We start from the raw sequence: 17,111 nt of genomic DNA on the forward strand, positions 1-17,111 counted from the left end.
ATTTATATGCTACATATATAAACAAATGTGTATATTTTTAGCAAAGATTGGACATGAGAATGGAGTAGTAAACCACAATTTATCAGTATTTTTTAGGTGATATCAGTACAACACAATTAATGAAAGAGATCAAATATTTTAAACAAAGGATTCATTTCAACACTCAGGGTGTGTAAGCAGGTTTGCTTGTATTTACCACAGAAAATTCAGTGCTCCTCACCACATCCAGCAAAAGTTGGATCAAATTAACAAAGTTTACTATACAGCAAGTCTTTTGGACACATCATTTGGACACCAGATTTGAAAAAACAAACAACCAACCACCAAATAACACTGAACTTTTCTTTTTGCAGAATACCAAGTCTGCAGTGATGCTTGTGCTCTGTAGCATCTACCCCATTTCCCAGTAATGGCCTGGTTGAACAGTCTAGAGTATTTCTTCAGGGGTACCTGAATCCAATCTGCCTGGAACCAATGGCAAATCTCCTTCTGCATTAAAAAATGAAGGGCTGATCCAAAGTCTATTGAAATTACTATGATTTTTGGACCAAAGCCTAAATAATCAGGTGAAGGAGAACGTATCTTGTATTTACAATTGCAGCCATCTCCCAAGGGCTGTTTTAAAAACTACAAAAACATCCCACATCATACAGCAGCCTATTACTACTAATTTTTCTCACCCATGTGTAAATACTCTAGTCTGCTTCATGAACCTGTAAATCAGTTAAAGGTTTGGTGCCTTTTTAAAAGTCCTGTTGCTCTTATGCAACATAAAATGTTAACTGAAAAAAGGCTTATACCATCAAAGCACGAAAATATCTCATAGTATAATAACACAAACAAACAAAAAATTTACTAGCAATGAGATAATTTTATAAAGCTAGATTACATAGGCTCAAGTGGCTAGAGGTCAAGTTTAACAGTCTTAGAGTAATAAAAAAAGTCCAGATTGTTTCCAGCTCTCAGAGGTCTCACTGCCTTTCCCTCTAGACCAAGAATCAGCATAACAGTTGCCTGTCCATAGGGTGTGTGGGGGGAGAAATACAGAGAAGGAAAAGGAATGTTTGATTTGCCAATCACTCCACAAAACACGGAACCTACAATTTGTGTCAAGAACATGGAAGTCCAGAAGGCTGATGTTCAAGTATAGCATTACTCTACCAGAGACCACAACAAAGACTCAAGGAAGCACTTGAGCACCTTCAACTATTGCCTCCAATCACATGCAAGCATTTATTTCTGTAAATAGTTTCAGACACCCCCCAAAAAAAAATCTGCTGGCATTCACGGGACATCCTGCATGCTGGAAGTTGCACCCAAACCTTCAGTGCTTTCTTGGGGGCTATGGTTTAAAACTATTAGAAAATTTCTTACTGTGTTTTTTCTACCTAGCATTGTTTTGATCCTGAAGGTCAATCATTCTTGCACATCTACAACTCTGTAAATCAGTTCTGATTTCTGTGACAAAAACACTGAATAATGACATTTTCCTAGGTTCAGATACATTTGACCCTCTTCCTTTTCACCAATCATTAGCTCAGCAGTTTCTTAACACAATCAAGGAACAGAGGCATAACTCCCCCTCACAAACTGAGGCAGCTGTTTATGAAACAGCAATGAAGACTTAGCATCCAGTCACTAAAGGAGAGGAGCTCCTGCCCTCCCTGGCTATGCTGGATCACATAAACACACTTTTACTGAATGAGGTATCAAAAGAGATTGTTGCTGAAAGCTGGGAAGTACAAGATGCAGTCCCCTTATTTTGTCATTGTATCAGAAGCACATTATTAATGTGTGCTGGGAAGCCTGGTACAGTTTGTTTCACATTAGGAGCATTAAAATGATTCAGATACTACAGTATCACAACCTGTAACACATTCTAAGCCCTGAAAATAATAAATGCACTTGTCAGCAGTGGTCCTTCAAGAACTTACATTTACCATTTTTGCTGTTACTGCCAAAATTGGTAATTAATGTATGTAATTTTCTTCCTTGTGAGAAATAGCTTTTGAAGTTTAATAGTAGAAATAAATTAGGTTTACTAGCAATGCTGACACTTATTTTAAAACAGTGTAAAGTGAAATAACTGTTTGAAGTGGTAAAGAGATTGTTCTTTAGCTGTCCCAGGGCTGGTTCATTATGCAAGTGTTAATGATATCAAGTACAATTTTAAATATTTCTAGAAACAAAGCCAAGATATGTAGATTTTTTTAAAGATTTCCCCCTGCCTCTTCCACATTGGCAGTATATGAATTGGAAGAAATTTAGGTTCAAGTACATCTCTCCTAAAAAAGTCATTGTGACATCAAACCTCTGCTATAAATCTTCTTCCCATGCTGGACAGGCCTGGAAGGATGACTGTCAAGCATGTGAGGGATGTTATCCACATGCCCTACAATGTAAATTCCGTTTAAACTACCCACTACCTTGCAAAACAACATAATTCTATCAGAAACACCTTACACAGAAGGAATCATTTTATCAAGTAGGTATTTTACTAATCATTATTCCAGAGACACTATAAACTGATATTTCCTTCACTTCTGCACTAAGGCTTTTCCAACTTAAGAGGAATAAGCTGTTATAAGCTGTCACGGGTTTTAAATGTTATCTGTGGCAGAAATGGCACAGAAGGGGGCAAAAAATAATCCAATACATCACATTCATCCTTCATGAAAAATTCAGCAATATAATTTTATTATCTTCTCATTTGTGCAAAATTTAACAGGAGTTTAAACATCAAGAAGTTCTAGAATTTTAGCTGTATTATCAAAAAACTAAACACAATCTGCTTGTGCCTTGACTGAGACCAGTGAAAGGACATAGTTCCAAAATGTACTTGTGTTGTGTAAACAAAGTGATTAATGAACCACTGGGCTTTATCAGCCTAAAACATCCTTTCATCCACATCTATCTGAAGAATGACTTTCCAGTTCCAAGCATCGCATTTCCCACAGTACTTGAAATGCATCTTTTTGATTTAGAAGCACTTCTCTACTGTATCTCAATGAACTCTTATTGACAGATGAGAGCAGTGGTACGTCAGAGCTGCGTGAGATCATTTCTGCTGCCTCCAGACCTTTCAGTCTTTATTTAGAAGTCTGAAGCTAAGCCTTTATCAATGTCAAAATTCTTGGATAAGTACATGTGCCAACAGCTGGGGGTGCACTGGGGGCACGAGGAGGTCAGTGGTAAATTCACATTGCATTGTATCAAACTCTCATGATTTAATCATTGGTCTCCTGTAAAGAATGTATATTTTATATTGTTAATTCATTTCATCAGGTGCCCTGTTACTACTTCAGTGCAGCACAATTGAGTTAGAGAGTTTATATAGTACAATATTTGCCCAAGTACACACCGCCTGCTCCTTGGAGAAAGAAAATAAAAATACTCTAAAATAATTGCTAAAAACTGAAAAATGTGTATGAGAAAACCTGATGTTCAAAACCTCAGAACATGAAACATTGAACATGAGTTTAAAGAATTCATTCTTTTCTGAAAAATGTGCACAGTAGAAACACTATAAAAGCAAGGCACTTAGCATTAAAGTTTTTTGTTTTGATATAGATCAACCTCAAACTGAATAAACATGAATTTGTGGCCTGAAAGACATGCCTAAGAAAAAAGGAAGAAAATAAGTATGTGCATAGCCCTTTATCATCCACTGGAACATGCTCAGTATCTGTCCAACTCCCTGGGGAGCAAGAATAAGGGAAACCCCTGAAAGTTTAGATCCATTCTCCTTTCTTCCTGGAGAAATCATTTAGGAGTAGGACCTTACAAATGAGGGACTGCTTCTGCTACCTGGGAATTCTCTGCCAGCTGCTGAGGCCAGAACTATCACAGCCACAGAAGGACTAAGGCCCCAGGCCAAGGAGTTTCACCATGGAATTTGGTGGAATAGGATTACAGCCTCGTAGAATGTATTTGATCCAAACTGGAATGATATAAAATGTGTTTCCTACAGAAACTATATTATTACAGATTCCCTGTGAAGGCTCTTGTACTGCACAAAGTGAAGACCTACTGGCTTCTGTAAGTATGATTTACACACAGAGACCTTTGGCAGCATTGGGATTAATGTAGTAATAGAAAACAAGAAAGTCTGTAATTCTCACACACAGCACTTCCACTATTTTCCCTGAACAACAAAGCCCTGAGTTTAAAATGGTAGCTGGTGCTTTAAAAAGTGCCAGTTCCCCATTCAGTTTGCCAACAAACAAAAGTATGTTAAAACAGTTTTCAGTTCACTAAGCAACCTATCACACTCAAGTACTGATATAATTACTTGTGCATATGCTAGTCACACACTTCCAGCCAGCAATTAGCCAAAACAAAAGTATTGTTTGAACAGGATCATGCCTGACTTATGCAGTACCAGTTTCTGTAAGAGTAGTTTTGCCTGAAATTGTAAGTGGTTTTCATTTGCTCTTAATCCCTGAATCCCTTTCCCCCCTTCCACTCCAAATCAGAAACACATTTCGCTTGATTATGGAACTAATTTCCTTACCTAAAAAAAGCAAAACAAAAAGAAAATCACCCTTAAAAATAAAGAGGCCCAAATTAAACCTGTGAACAAAAAAATAAAGGTATCCAAAAAACCCAAAAAAATCCAAGCTAACATCACCTTCAGTTAAATTTCCCCAGAAACATCAAGCAATGCTTTTTATCTTCACACAGCCCTACAAACACATGGCTGTAAACTCTTTGAATGTGATTTAAAACTCGTTATGAACATCTGTAGAATTAGTATGAAGTACCACAAACCTGACTTCGTAATTTGTTACTTACACAAGATGTCCCACCTAAGAGAACGGAACTACTTGCAGGATTCAAAGTCAGTGAAATCTGTGCTATTCTCCTATCAGCTGGACTCCTTTACTCAGCAGAAGAGCAATATTTCTAACACAACACTGGAATTCACGTAGCCACGTATCAGCAGTTGCACTTCTGGTGCTTGGATAAAATTAAGTTTATCAGTTCACTCTCCAAATACACAAATGAAACCACTAAGTGCTCATTAGTGGAATGTTTTCACTGTAGAAAAATGCCTGAAATAGTTTATGCCCACTTGAAAACAGTTTGTTTATTCAAAGAATAATCTTTAAGTGAAGAGCTAGGCATTGAGATTCAAGATCTTAAGCCTTTTTAATAGTTCTGAATGCTTTTTCAGGGTATCAACAAAAATGTCATGTCAGAGAATAACACAAGTTTCAGGTTCCTCAAAAGAAGAGTACTGAAGCTTTATGTACTTGGGTATGCACTAACTACAAATCCTACTCCCTTCCCAGGAGTAGAACTTGTCTTCACTGATGTGTTAATTTGAAATAAGTTTGTCCCTTACATGACTCATCTCCAAGCCTGAAAAATCGTAGCTCCATTTCACTGGTGATTTAGATGCAAACTAGCTGGCAATGGAATAAAAAGGCTCAGGCTGGGGGCAGAAGCCAGCAAGCAGCTGATACTCAAAACCAAGCTGTGACTCACATACAGTTCCAGAGGCAGAGCAGGGAGGATGGCAATCAGCAGCAGGTGGAACTGGGAAGTAGGTGAGAGAAATTGTGGAAAAATGTCTGTCAGCCCAGCTGGACTCGTAAGACAACTTCTGTCCACATAACAGTTTCCTTGGCATGATACAAAAAACTTATAGAACAAACACAAACAGTTATTGCTGTCTAACTACAAATAAAAAGGCGGAATAATGGCTTCCATCAATTTATTTCTATATTGACTCTTGAAGTTGTTCAGATCCTGGGTTCCACTGCCTTTTTTTTAAGTTAACACTTCAATGTCACGCTGCTTTCACCCTTAAAAGCAGAAACCAAGCCAGAATATTTCTCTTTATGGAAAACAAGGCATTTAGCAGAATATTCATTCTCCCAATTTTGGCATTCACTTCGTAAGAGACTTTTGTAGTAAACCCAAAGAAATGCCAGTTATTAAAGGGACTGTAACAGCTGCAGTCTGTGTATTACAACTTGCACATCTACTTGAAACAGACTCACTGTTTTCTACCTTACCTCACATAGCTAAACACTCATAAGTCTGATAGTGCAGATTTTCATTAGTATTTGTTTAGAAACACCAGATTTCTTTGCCAAATCGTTCTATTTAGTGCCATATACCTAATTCAGGCTATCCTTGTGGTGAGTTTAAACTGGTAAACATCACAAAATTTAGAAGAATCAAGGTCAACTAGAAAGCTAACTGGTCAAGCAAACATTTTCTCACTTCAAAGATAAACTCTTTTTCTTTCTTCTTCCCTTTTTTTTTACCCACCCCTTCAAGAGCACTCTCAGCCAGCCAGCCAATCAAAGTGGAAATGTACTTCAAACACATTCAGCCCAACCGAGTTTTCACTGCTGTCCTTGTTGGTGGTCCGTCATATGGAACGGTTTTAATACTTGGAAGCAATACCTTAAGTGTCAGAAAACAAGAACATTTTATTTCTGCAAGAAAGCTTTCCAGTACTACTAGTATTCTGGAAAAGAAAAAAATTCCTTGTAGTAGATTAAAAGGTGAAAAGCCAAAAGAAATCAGCAAGAAAACCAGGAAACTATTTCTTATGTCAAGACTCAACTTGTATCTCAAAATTGGAGAAAGGGTTATTACTTATATATTTATTTCAAACTCATTCATGAATGATAGGAGAGGAGCATGTTTTTCCAGTCTCAATGTTCTAACAGCAACTGATGTCTTTGGATATGCACCAAAACCTGTTTGGTACCAAGTTAGGTTTAGATTGCATTGACTCAGTAGAATTTTAGAAATGCAGGATGCAATGCACTGATACAAGACATCACCTGGTCAGCAATGCAGGAGCCACAAAAAATGTTCACTTTAAACATTTCTCTTCTTTCAGATCCCTCAAAAGCATTTGCTTGGAATCACTGTTTTTTTTCTTTTTCCCCCAAAGATAAAGCAGTAAATGCATCAAAATTATCATGTCCCATTGAGTGCAGGTGTGAATCAGGGTGGCAGTATCTAATCAGGTCTTAGAAAGTATTTTCTTCTATAGTCATAGGACTGATAAAAAAAAAAAGATATTCACTGAATTTTGAAAATATCTGACCAAAGAATTTCATCTGCATGTAATTCTAAAGTACACACATAGCAACAAAATATGCAAAGGGGTTAGTGCAATCCTGTACAAAAATGAGAGCACAGTTCTGCCAGATTAAACCAGAACAAAATGTACTATCTTGCATGTACAACATGAATCCATATGTAATTTTGCTGGGCTAGAGCAGAGTACAGTATGTTCCCATTAATATTTACTCATCTTCCATTTCAAACTGTAAGCTTGTCATTTCAGATAGCAAATACTTTTGAATATTTAAGTAACAGCTAGTCCTATTTTACTGAGATTACTTACTAACAAAGGAATGAATGATTCTGATTAAACTGGCTCCCTGCTTGAAAAACATCACACTCAACAGCCAAAGAAAACCCCTTTGAAACATTCCTGCATTTGGAGGATGTAACGAAACTAATCTTGGATCATGACAATGAGGATGCTGCTATATAAAAATAATATCCATCTATCCCAACAAACTGGAAACCTTATTGGCCTGGATGTAAGGAACAGTGCAAGGGAGAAAAGGACACACTTGGGAAGATACAGAAGGATCACTTTTCCTGCAAGTGTCTCAACACCAGTGAGCCAAAAGAACCGAGGTTGTGACCCACAGTCTCTGGAACCTCTCTGCTCCCTTCCACAGACACAGGAGGCATCATTTCCACACCAGATCAGATCAGACTGATCTCCTGTTTTGTTGGAGTCAAGTGCACAAGGTTATTTTACTTTTCCAATTTTCAATAACATTAATGTAACTTAGGATGTACAGAAACACCAGGACCCTGTAGGGATGCCCAAAGGACGATTCTGGTGTGCAGGGAAAAGGAAGGAGTGCATTTCCCATAGGCCAGCATCCCTTCCCAGTAGGACAAGATAGAAAGGGAATTGTTAAAACTGAATTAAGGAATTAAGGTCTGTGAGAAGATGTTGCAGCATTTTTTGTTTATGTAGCAACCTTCCTGTAATGACTCAATTTCTGTATTGGACAGGTTAAAAATGGGCTTTAAATGTACATATATTCCTCTCTTTTTATTCACCTGCATACCCTTATCACAGTTACCATGTATCAAACCTATCCATGTCAGCTTATAAAGAACCAAGAGATCATCTGAGGAAGGGTTTTCATCCTCTGGTTTAAGACTTCCTTCCATTTATAGGAGTAAATGTCAAAAGAAAGGATAGATTGAAACAAAAAACAAACAAAACCCCCACCAAAACAAAAACAACCAACCACAAAAAAACAAACAAGAAAAATTCAAGTTTTCTGGCCCAGTTTTACCACATGATAAAAATGAGTTTTGTGTTAACATTTCGTCAAAAGTATAATTAGAACTGTAGGTTATTAGAAATCTATGAATAATGCCCTAGAAAACCAAGGAGAATAACTTTTCTATTTACCAAAGAATTCCTGGTTTACTCACAGGAAGGTAAGCTAGAGATGTAGATTGGTTCCCTTCTACATTCAAAATATTTATAATTTTTAATAAATAATGCTTAGGGACTCCATTTCCTTTCACAAAAACTACTACTAATACAGTTGTTTTTATTTTCAACATTTTGATGTTTCAGCACCATTTCCAGTTCCAAGAAATCAAACTTAATTTCATACTGCTCACTAAGTGTCTGGGAAGAGGAGGCCTCAAAACTAAATCACATTTATGAAAGAACAGAAGCCGGCCATATCCTAGATCCAACTCAGAGCCCAGTGGAATTAATGGAAAACTCCCCATCAAATGGAATTCTTTCCATCAAATGGAATTGAGCTTGGAACTGGCTTCTGTATAGAGCTATGCTGGTATTTGAGGATTTTTTTGAGGAGGATTCAATTTGTTTGTTTTTTAATCAGCTATGTATTCACATAGTCCAAACAGTCTATTCAAAGACTCAGACTAAGTCTCTGTTATATCTGATTTATCATCTTCTCTAAAATGCACTCCATTAAATAGAAACTCTTTTGATCAAAGTGTTCAACCTTTATAGTGTTTTTCAACTACTGTCATTAAATGCAGCCTGAGCTGCAGTTGCATTTTACTGCTCTGCAAGTTATTGTTTTCCCAGGTGTTTGCTCCAGGTAACATCTTATTCAAGGACCTTTTCTGCTGATAATCAAGAGCCTTCAAGGTAGTAAAACCATGAATTATTGTAAACATTTAAACTAAATTCAAATAGCTCACAGTAGCTCAGCATGCTTTCTGTTGCATCTTTTCTGCTTCCTTTTGACTTCCTAAGAAGATTCTCAGTTTGAATAAACTCATCTCAGTTCTCCTTTTTTTAGAGTACTGAGGAGCAAACCATTTTCTCCAAGTAGTTCCAGCAAGGAGACCATCTTCCAAAATAAAACTGCCCATCACTGGCAGAGCCATACCCTGCACTGCAGGCAAAGCTTGGGTCTTCTCTCACTTCTACAGGGAGTGTTTCCTAACAAATTCCCTCCTCTTCCATTAAGAAACGCACTGTAAGTGTCTATGAATGTAATTCAGACGGTTTTGATGTGAAATTCAACTGATTCCTGGAACACATTGTGTTATGAGTAAATTTCCACAGCACGCCACACATTTCCTAGGTTTGCTTTAGATCCCTTGCCAAGATTAACAGCATTTCTTTCATGTTGCTTTCTTTACATTTATATCTATATTCCATGTTAAACATAATGTTTCTATGGGTCTGGAGAAAGCATTAAAGAGTTTTAACTTTAAAAAACATAATTTGTTGCTTTCTAAACACTGCTCCATCCATTATTACACTTCCCATTTGTTCCTTCATAATTCACCCAATCTTCCCTTATGAAAACTTCATGAACTAATATAATGTGCTGGAAAAATCAAAAGCTGGAAAATGCAAGATCTGCCTCACACTGATTTTTCCATGAAATAAAACAATTTAGGATAAGTCAAACAATTCACAGAAAGGACAACCACCTTCTAAATCCACACATTTTGCAGAAGTAACTATAAACATCATTAACACAACACTGAAGCACTGACGATTTTTTCTCTGCTAAATCCTATTAATATTTTCAACAAGTGGTTTTATTTATTATTTCTGCAAATAAGTGCCTTAATTTTCACTTTATCATTCACTTTGCTATAAATCTGACGTGCCTTTAAAAGATAAACACACTCTCTGTATCTTAATCTGTTTCACAGTAATCTGTGTCTCAGAGTTCCATGAACGTGACAATCTCTATCACTTTCACATATGGGATACTGACCTGGTCATCGTAACGGTAAGTGAGGAATTGTTCCCCCGTGGTATCCTCAAGAAAACTCCCCTGTGGAGAAAGTGCAAACTCAGGCAAGAAGTATGCACCTTGGGATTGCTCTGCTCTTGTCTGTAAGAAATTCAGAAAGGTCACATTGCAGCTACTACAAGCACAAGTGAAGTTCTTTAAAAACTCTAAGAATAGAATTACAAAGACTAGACATGAACTTCTGGGTGAGGGGAATAAAGTGCTGTGTTTTCAGGCATGGTATTTCTGGGTGGATACTTTGCTGCAGAGATCTGTGATGAGGACGTGCCAAATACAAGGGTCCAAAACCAAACAAGATGTCTCAACAGCAGAATTTATTAAACTAAAAGAGAACATCCCTGGGTAATCAACCATCACTGCTCAAAGACACTGAAGAAACAACATTTCTTTTTGTTTATACACTTCACCAGAGAGTTACTGGCTGCTGGAGGTAACAGGCTTTTGGTTAAATACACTGTATGTATTTATTTTTGCAAAGGGCGATACAAAGACATAGAATTACAGACTAAGTCAGTTGGAAGGGCCCATTTCAAGCTACAGAGAGCTAATTCTGTCAGAATCACAGTCCTTCCAGCTGGGCTGTCTGTCACCTGGGCCCTCATTAGAGAAATGGCTTCTGCTTAGCTGATACACTCACATTCATAACACACCTGAGAAGTGCTCAACACACTGAAAACATGCTGGGTGAACACCCTGTCATTACACTTGAGGTCTGAAGCATCCCTGACATGTAGAAAACATACGGCACAGACCCTCCTGTCCTTATTTCTGCTGCATTGTAACTATGCCTTGGTTTGCACACTAGAGAAAATAAGCAACCATCTTTTGAATGCAGAATATTGAGTCCAGCAGTGGTGGGGAGGACAGGGCAAGGAGATGAAAATTACCTTCCAAAAAGTTGAAACCTTTCAGGAAAGAAAACAAGGCCTGAAATGTACAAGTTACTGCTGGGCATTCCCCACAGAGTCAATTTAATTCATAGGGGTTTAATTAAACAGTATATTTTGACATACACACAGTAATTTTACATGAAAGCTAACAGTTGCCATCGCCCCTTTTCTAGGCTCTTGGCTAGAACTGTAGCAAACATAGGTGTGTAATCTCAGTGCCAGATAACTAGAGATTTCAAAAGCAATTAACATAATTTAAGCAGTTTGTGGCGGAGAAGGAAGGCAAGACCTTCTGCAGTTTCTCTCTTGCAGTAAATTCACTTTCCAAAGCTCTCAACTTATCTCCTCTAAAGCAGATGGTACCTCTTTGCCAGGATGGGTTTGGAGCAGCTTACACTGCTCTTGCTTACTCTGTTCCCCAAAGAGCTGTCAGCTCCTCACACTGCAAACCCCATCACTCGTGACAGCGTCAGATTAACAGACTTGTTTTAAATCAAGCAATTTTCATATAAACTAGAAATAGCTTGCAAAGGACATGTCTAGACTGGGGTAAAGGTCATATTCAGGCATGCAAGACTGAACAAGATTTTAAAGAGGATTTTTTTCACCAGACCTACATAAGAGTAATTCACATTCACATCATATTATCATGACATTTCTATAAAGTTTACTGCAGCACAGGTTTCACTTTTACACTTTACTAACTCACTTTATTTTTGCATAATAAATGATAAAATATGGGGAATAAATCTTCATTTAATAACAAGAGTTTCCCCATAAGGCCATAAAAGAGGTCCACAGCCATGCTTCCCTCTGACTGCAAGCCCTGACACGTGAAGTTCAACCCAGACATGAAACCAGCTGACATAACCTGGCATTTTTCCCCCCTGGTTTCCATGGGCTATCGATAGATCCTCTGTGAGGGAATGTGGCAATGATGTAATCCTATGATTTCAGCCCAGGGTAATGGATAAGACATATGCATTCTAAATCTCAAGTGGTCTGGGTTAAACTGCTTGACATTTCTACCTCAGTTTCCCCAGTATAAAACAATTATAACACCTACAGATCTGTATTAATGGTGTATCGTAAAGTTTAGTCTATATTTGTAAAGTACTCTGGAAAAGAATACTGTGAGGTGCTAGATTTATAACTATATTTTTTAAAGAGCTGCCTAATTTACAGACAGAAGAAAATCAAAATTACCCCACCACAAACTTCTTAGATAAATGAATATATCACAGTACTGCCTAACTTCCCATAAACAAATTTGTCAGTAGGATACGTAGTGATTAACTTCCTTGTATTTCTCATCTTTGTAAGTTAAACAAGGCAAATAGAAAGTCTTTGGACATTAATCACTATTATGCTTTGAATATAAAAGATGCCAATATTTGACGGTGAAATAACAATCTGATAAACGTGACAAGAAAAACTCAGGGCTTTTAACAGATTCAATTTTCTTGTTAACAGTTCATGAGCAGCCAGGCACTGGAGAAGCAGGAGAATGCTTGCTAGATTCAGGCAAGCAAAATTCTGGCTTCCAAGCATGGAAAAATTCAGTTTAAAAGACGGATATTTTATAGGGTTACACAGGAGATTGCAATGGAAACTGATCTGCCAACTGCAGCAATAGGTACTGCTACCTATCTAGTGTAACTCAAGTAATGAAGAATGCATAAGGTAAGTAATAAAATAAAATTAAAAAAAAACCAAAAAAAACAACAACAAAAAAAAACCTACTAAGAACACACTATGGAGTTGTCATGGCAAATTTATGTTGAAGCCAAGTAATCACATCTGATAAACAACCCAAATCGAGAAGTTAATTATAAAAAAATCGAAGCTTCAGATCTCAAAGAACTCTTCTGTATCCACTCATCAAAGCAGCAGTTAAACATTTTTCCCCCTCTAGATACAGGTACCTTCAAAGAATCTGCATGTGCCCGATGCACTTTTGTTCACACATGGTACTGAACACAAAATGTAATGTTTCCACTTAGTCCATTTTATTCCCCACTGAGGAATCTACCAATGTCCTTTATGAGGCTTTTATATTTCTATGGGCACTTTGGCTTAAACATAATTCAAATTTCAGTAGTCTGTGGGTTTAAATATATTTGGGATCATCTCTGAATGACTCAGCTAACCTGATATAAATTAAAGACTGTAAGTGCAAATTTCAGAAAACAATTACATTTCATGGTAGTGTTTTAGGTCTGTTTAATGACCAGTTTAATCTCAATAGCTTTAAGTTAAATGTGTCAAGTTACCAGTACACTCAAGATTTAGAACAGGCATTTTAACCCAGCTTTTATGATCTTAAGCATATGAAGACAGTAGAAGGTGATAATATAGCCAAGCCAGATACAATAATAATCACTACATAAAATTCATTGAAAATAATATATCATGTAGCAAGAAAGTATGCACTGCCTCCTGACAAAGAAAGAAAACTTACAAGCTGGAAACAGATCAGTGTTTGAAAATCTTTCTAGTTGACTGGAACATGTAACTTATTAGTCAGAAACTGAAAAAATAAGATCTTCCATGCTACATCATTCTACCTATATGATCAAGGAGAACTATCCTGATAAGCAGGTAAGTCCCAGGAAGTGTGAAATGGCATTGGTTTTATTCAAAGGCTTATGCTCCGAGCACAGCTTGGATCTCAAGCTGGGATTTCTTCCTCACTCATCACTCCCCACCTGAGTGCCTAAAGACCAAATTACTCTTCCACTTTCAATTGCAGAAGACACAATGCACAGCCTGTATCCCAGTCTCTGGTTTTCAGATCTGCACTGAGAGCTGCAGGATGTCATTTTTACTGCTGCCCGATTTCACTGCTCTGTTACTGACTTGAAGAATCTGCCTGAGCTGGAGCTGCTGGACTTGAGGACTTTCTCTTTTATTAATGAGAATTAGAGGGATGGTGACTGAGCGCACCCCAGCCCCTGCTGACATCAGCAAGGAGCACGGCTGGGTAGGAGTGAATGCCCACACACAGCACATGTGAGGCTTATTTCCAACGAGCTGGAGTTGATCCTGCTGACTGAGGACTCTCAGTGGCTGAGCACAGCAGGTGTGCTGCTGGGGCACAACTTCTGGTTCAGTTTGACCCAAAGGAGTCCCCAATAGCACATTCTGAAACCACCACCCAACACGAAGGACTTTAACTGCTCTTTTTTTTTCCTTGATACTCAGGACTCATATTAACTATTGCCATCCAGCTCATTTGTCATTATCAAGTGAGAGTTTTCTCACGACTAAAAATTACAAATATTAATCATTGGTCATTCCTTCCAAGTTACAGATTCACAATTTAATCCAAGGATTTTAACTGTTATTGTAATTTCAGATAAATTAAAAATGTAGTTTAGTCTACAATTCTTGTAGATAATTTGATATAAAGGCTAAGACAAAGTTCAAGCAAACCTCATCATAACATGCCACTATTCTACTTAATCACAGCCACCAGTAGACTGGAAAGTAATTGTTCCATATTTATATATAAACAGCAGCAGCTTTAGAAAGAGAGATTTCTGCTAAATCTGAGCTGTGAAGGTCAAGAAGATGAGAAAACAGAAATGGAATGTCTCAAAGAAATTACTTGAACATAATTAGAAATAGAACAGTAATCTTGCAGGTACAAAGGAATTTTTTGATTTTAGAGTTTTTTGGCACCAAGAACCACAAAAAATAAGAACCCTGCTGTTATGTACTGTTAACATAAATCAATATTAGACTTAAATCGGTCATTCCGTAAGTAAGCCTGGGTACTTGCTAAAACTGGGAGCATAATGAGAACAAACTGTTTGGGGAAATGAAGATGAAAGCTTCAAGATTATCTGTTTCAAATGTTCAAGATGAAAAAATGTCATGCTCTTCCTGAAACTGCCTCAGTATCTTGTTTTTAAAAAGAGGAACAGGAAAAAAAAAAAAGATAAAAGATCTAGCCACCTAAACCTTTATAGCTATGAACAACTGCACTATCCTGCCCAAAGTAAATTCTATAAAGAAAAGCCCAGCACAGTGAAGGCAGTTTGCTTTCCATAGTTTTGTGGTTCTTTTATTAGTTCTTGTTGGAAGCGGAAAATGGGCAGGATCTTGAGAGTGCTCATTTCCAAAATCACTGTTGTGGGGAAAAAGGATGGGAAAAGCAAATTAAATGAATAAAACTACGTGCATTCTTAATAACTTGTAAATACATGTTTGTCAGATTAATATGCACAGCAAGTCCAATCATATACCAAAATGTGTGCCTCCCCATTTAATTCAAGTTAAATATCTGTCTCCTAAGCTGCTGCAGCACATGATTTATGCCCCAGGGAAGTAATATACCAGCTAAGGAGCAGTTCAGTTTAATGGATTTTCAAGGACTCCAATACCAAAATGTAAGATAGAGCACAGCACTCCAGCTTCATCCCAACATGAAACAGCATGTCAGCAGACAGTGTCACATTAACAGTTCACAGCTTCAGATATCTCCAGAGGAAGCAATCCTGAAGAATAAATATCTAGTAAGGCTCAGATTAGCTTTTGTCATGGCCAAGATCTACAAAAACAGCTTCCTAATGCTAGACATTCTGAAACATTTAAAGACCCTGCAAGTGAAAGGAGTTTCCACAGAAGCTGCCAGCAGTTCAGCATTTCTGCAGACCAGACCAACGATTTAATTATTAATATTAAACTAAGAGGCCAGCATTTCAAATCAGAATTAAAGTATAAATGTCATTTCTCCTAAAAAATGGAAGAGGACTTGGCTGAACTGAAGCCAAGCATTTCTTCATCAAAGAACCCTGAAACACTGAACTTGACTGTCAGATTTTATCAAGGAAGTAACAAGTGAGACAACAAGACAACCTGAAAAACTGAATCAAAGGTTCTTCTAGGGACAGAACTCAAGAATGAGACTCAAAGATTGTTGTTCCATGTTGTACATTCTGTATTAGTTAAAAGCAGACTGAAGACATGTCGGATTTAAGCCCAAATCTAATGATTTTTCCTCACATTTCTCATTCTAAACCTGCTAGAACTTGAAGAAATAAAACAAGCTTGGGAAAATGTGCCCATAGGTTGAAGATACATATAAAGATAAGCAAAAGACAATTCTTAGGTATTTTGCATAACACACCTATTTACAACAGTAAAATGCTGCCAGAAAGCAATTTAGAAACTGATAGCTCAGCTATTGTTTGAACAGTGTCTACTACTGAAAACTGAATTTCAGCTGTAACTCTAATCGTATTCACAGTTGCAAGAAAGAAACTGCCTACATCACCTCTGCCCCTCCAACCATCCTGCACCATTCAAGCACTCTGAGTCATTCCACTGACTGGAATGTGCTTAAGATCACGTCACCAGAACAATTGTGCTCAGTCTAAACCTTCCTTCAGGCTGTGGGGTTTGTACAATTTTAAGCTAACACTGAAACGGGAAGAATAATGGAGATAGTTTTGGGTTTAAATTAAGATATCACCTTCCAGTCTTTTCAAAAGGACATAGCTTGATTAAATGTAAATAATTTTTTTTAATAGCTTGGGTAGCAGACTGAGATCAACACATTTTGAATTTTTTTCTGTGCCTTCTAAAATTTATTCCAATGATTAAGCTTTTGGATATTTATCAACAACTACTTATGTTTTCTCTTGCTATTGTCTGGCTACAAGATTAAATGTTTCACTGAAAGGCTGCAGTACTATTTAGCCAAAATCTCATTTACTTTCAAAACCCTGCTTAAATATCAATTCTGTTTCATATTTCTAGAAGAAATATGAATCTTGGAGTTTTCTTTCTTCCAATGAAGCTTCTTCTAAACTCTGTGTTCAGCAGACTCTACCTTCTCTCCAAAGGGAGATTTGGTGTGCCTAATATTTGCTCTAAAATGAGC

At 37.3% G+C, this 17,111-nt stretch overlaps 1 protein-coding gene across 3 annotated transcripts in view; it reads right to left on the minus strand.

The window, feature by feature from the left end:
- ADAMTSL3 (ADAMTS like 3) overlaps positions 1 to 17,111 on the minus strand; it is a 177,984-nt gene that overhangs the window by 134,795 nt on the left and 26,078 nt on the right. For all 3 annotated transcript variants that reach the window (XM_027887039.1, XM_027887037.1, XM_027887036.1), the window contains exon 3: positions 10,293 to 10,412. In XM_027887039.1, the coding sequence (XP_027742840.1) occupies positions 10,293 to 10,412 (120 nt within the window). The remainder of the gene's footprint in view (positions 1 to 10,292; positions 10,413 to 17,111) is intronic.

The sequence above is a fragment of the Empidonax traillii genome, unplaced genomic scaffold (genome assembly GCF_003031625.1).
Source record: "Empidonax traillii isolate 1590-97213 ecotype Southwest subspecies unplaced genomic scaffold, ASM303162v1 scaffold201:size1909950, whole genome shotgun sequence".
NCBI lineage: Eukaryota > Metazoa > Chordata > Aves > Passeriformes > Tyrannidae > Empidonax > Empidonax traillii.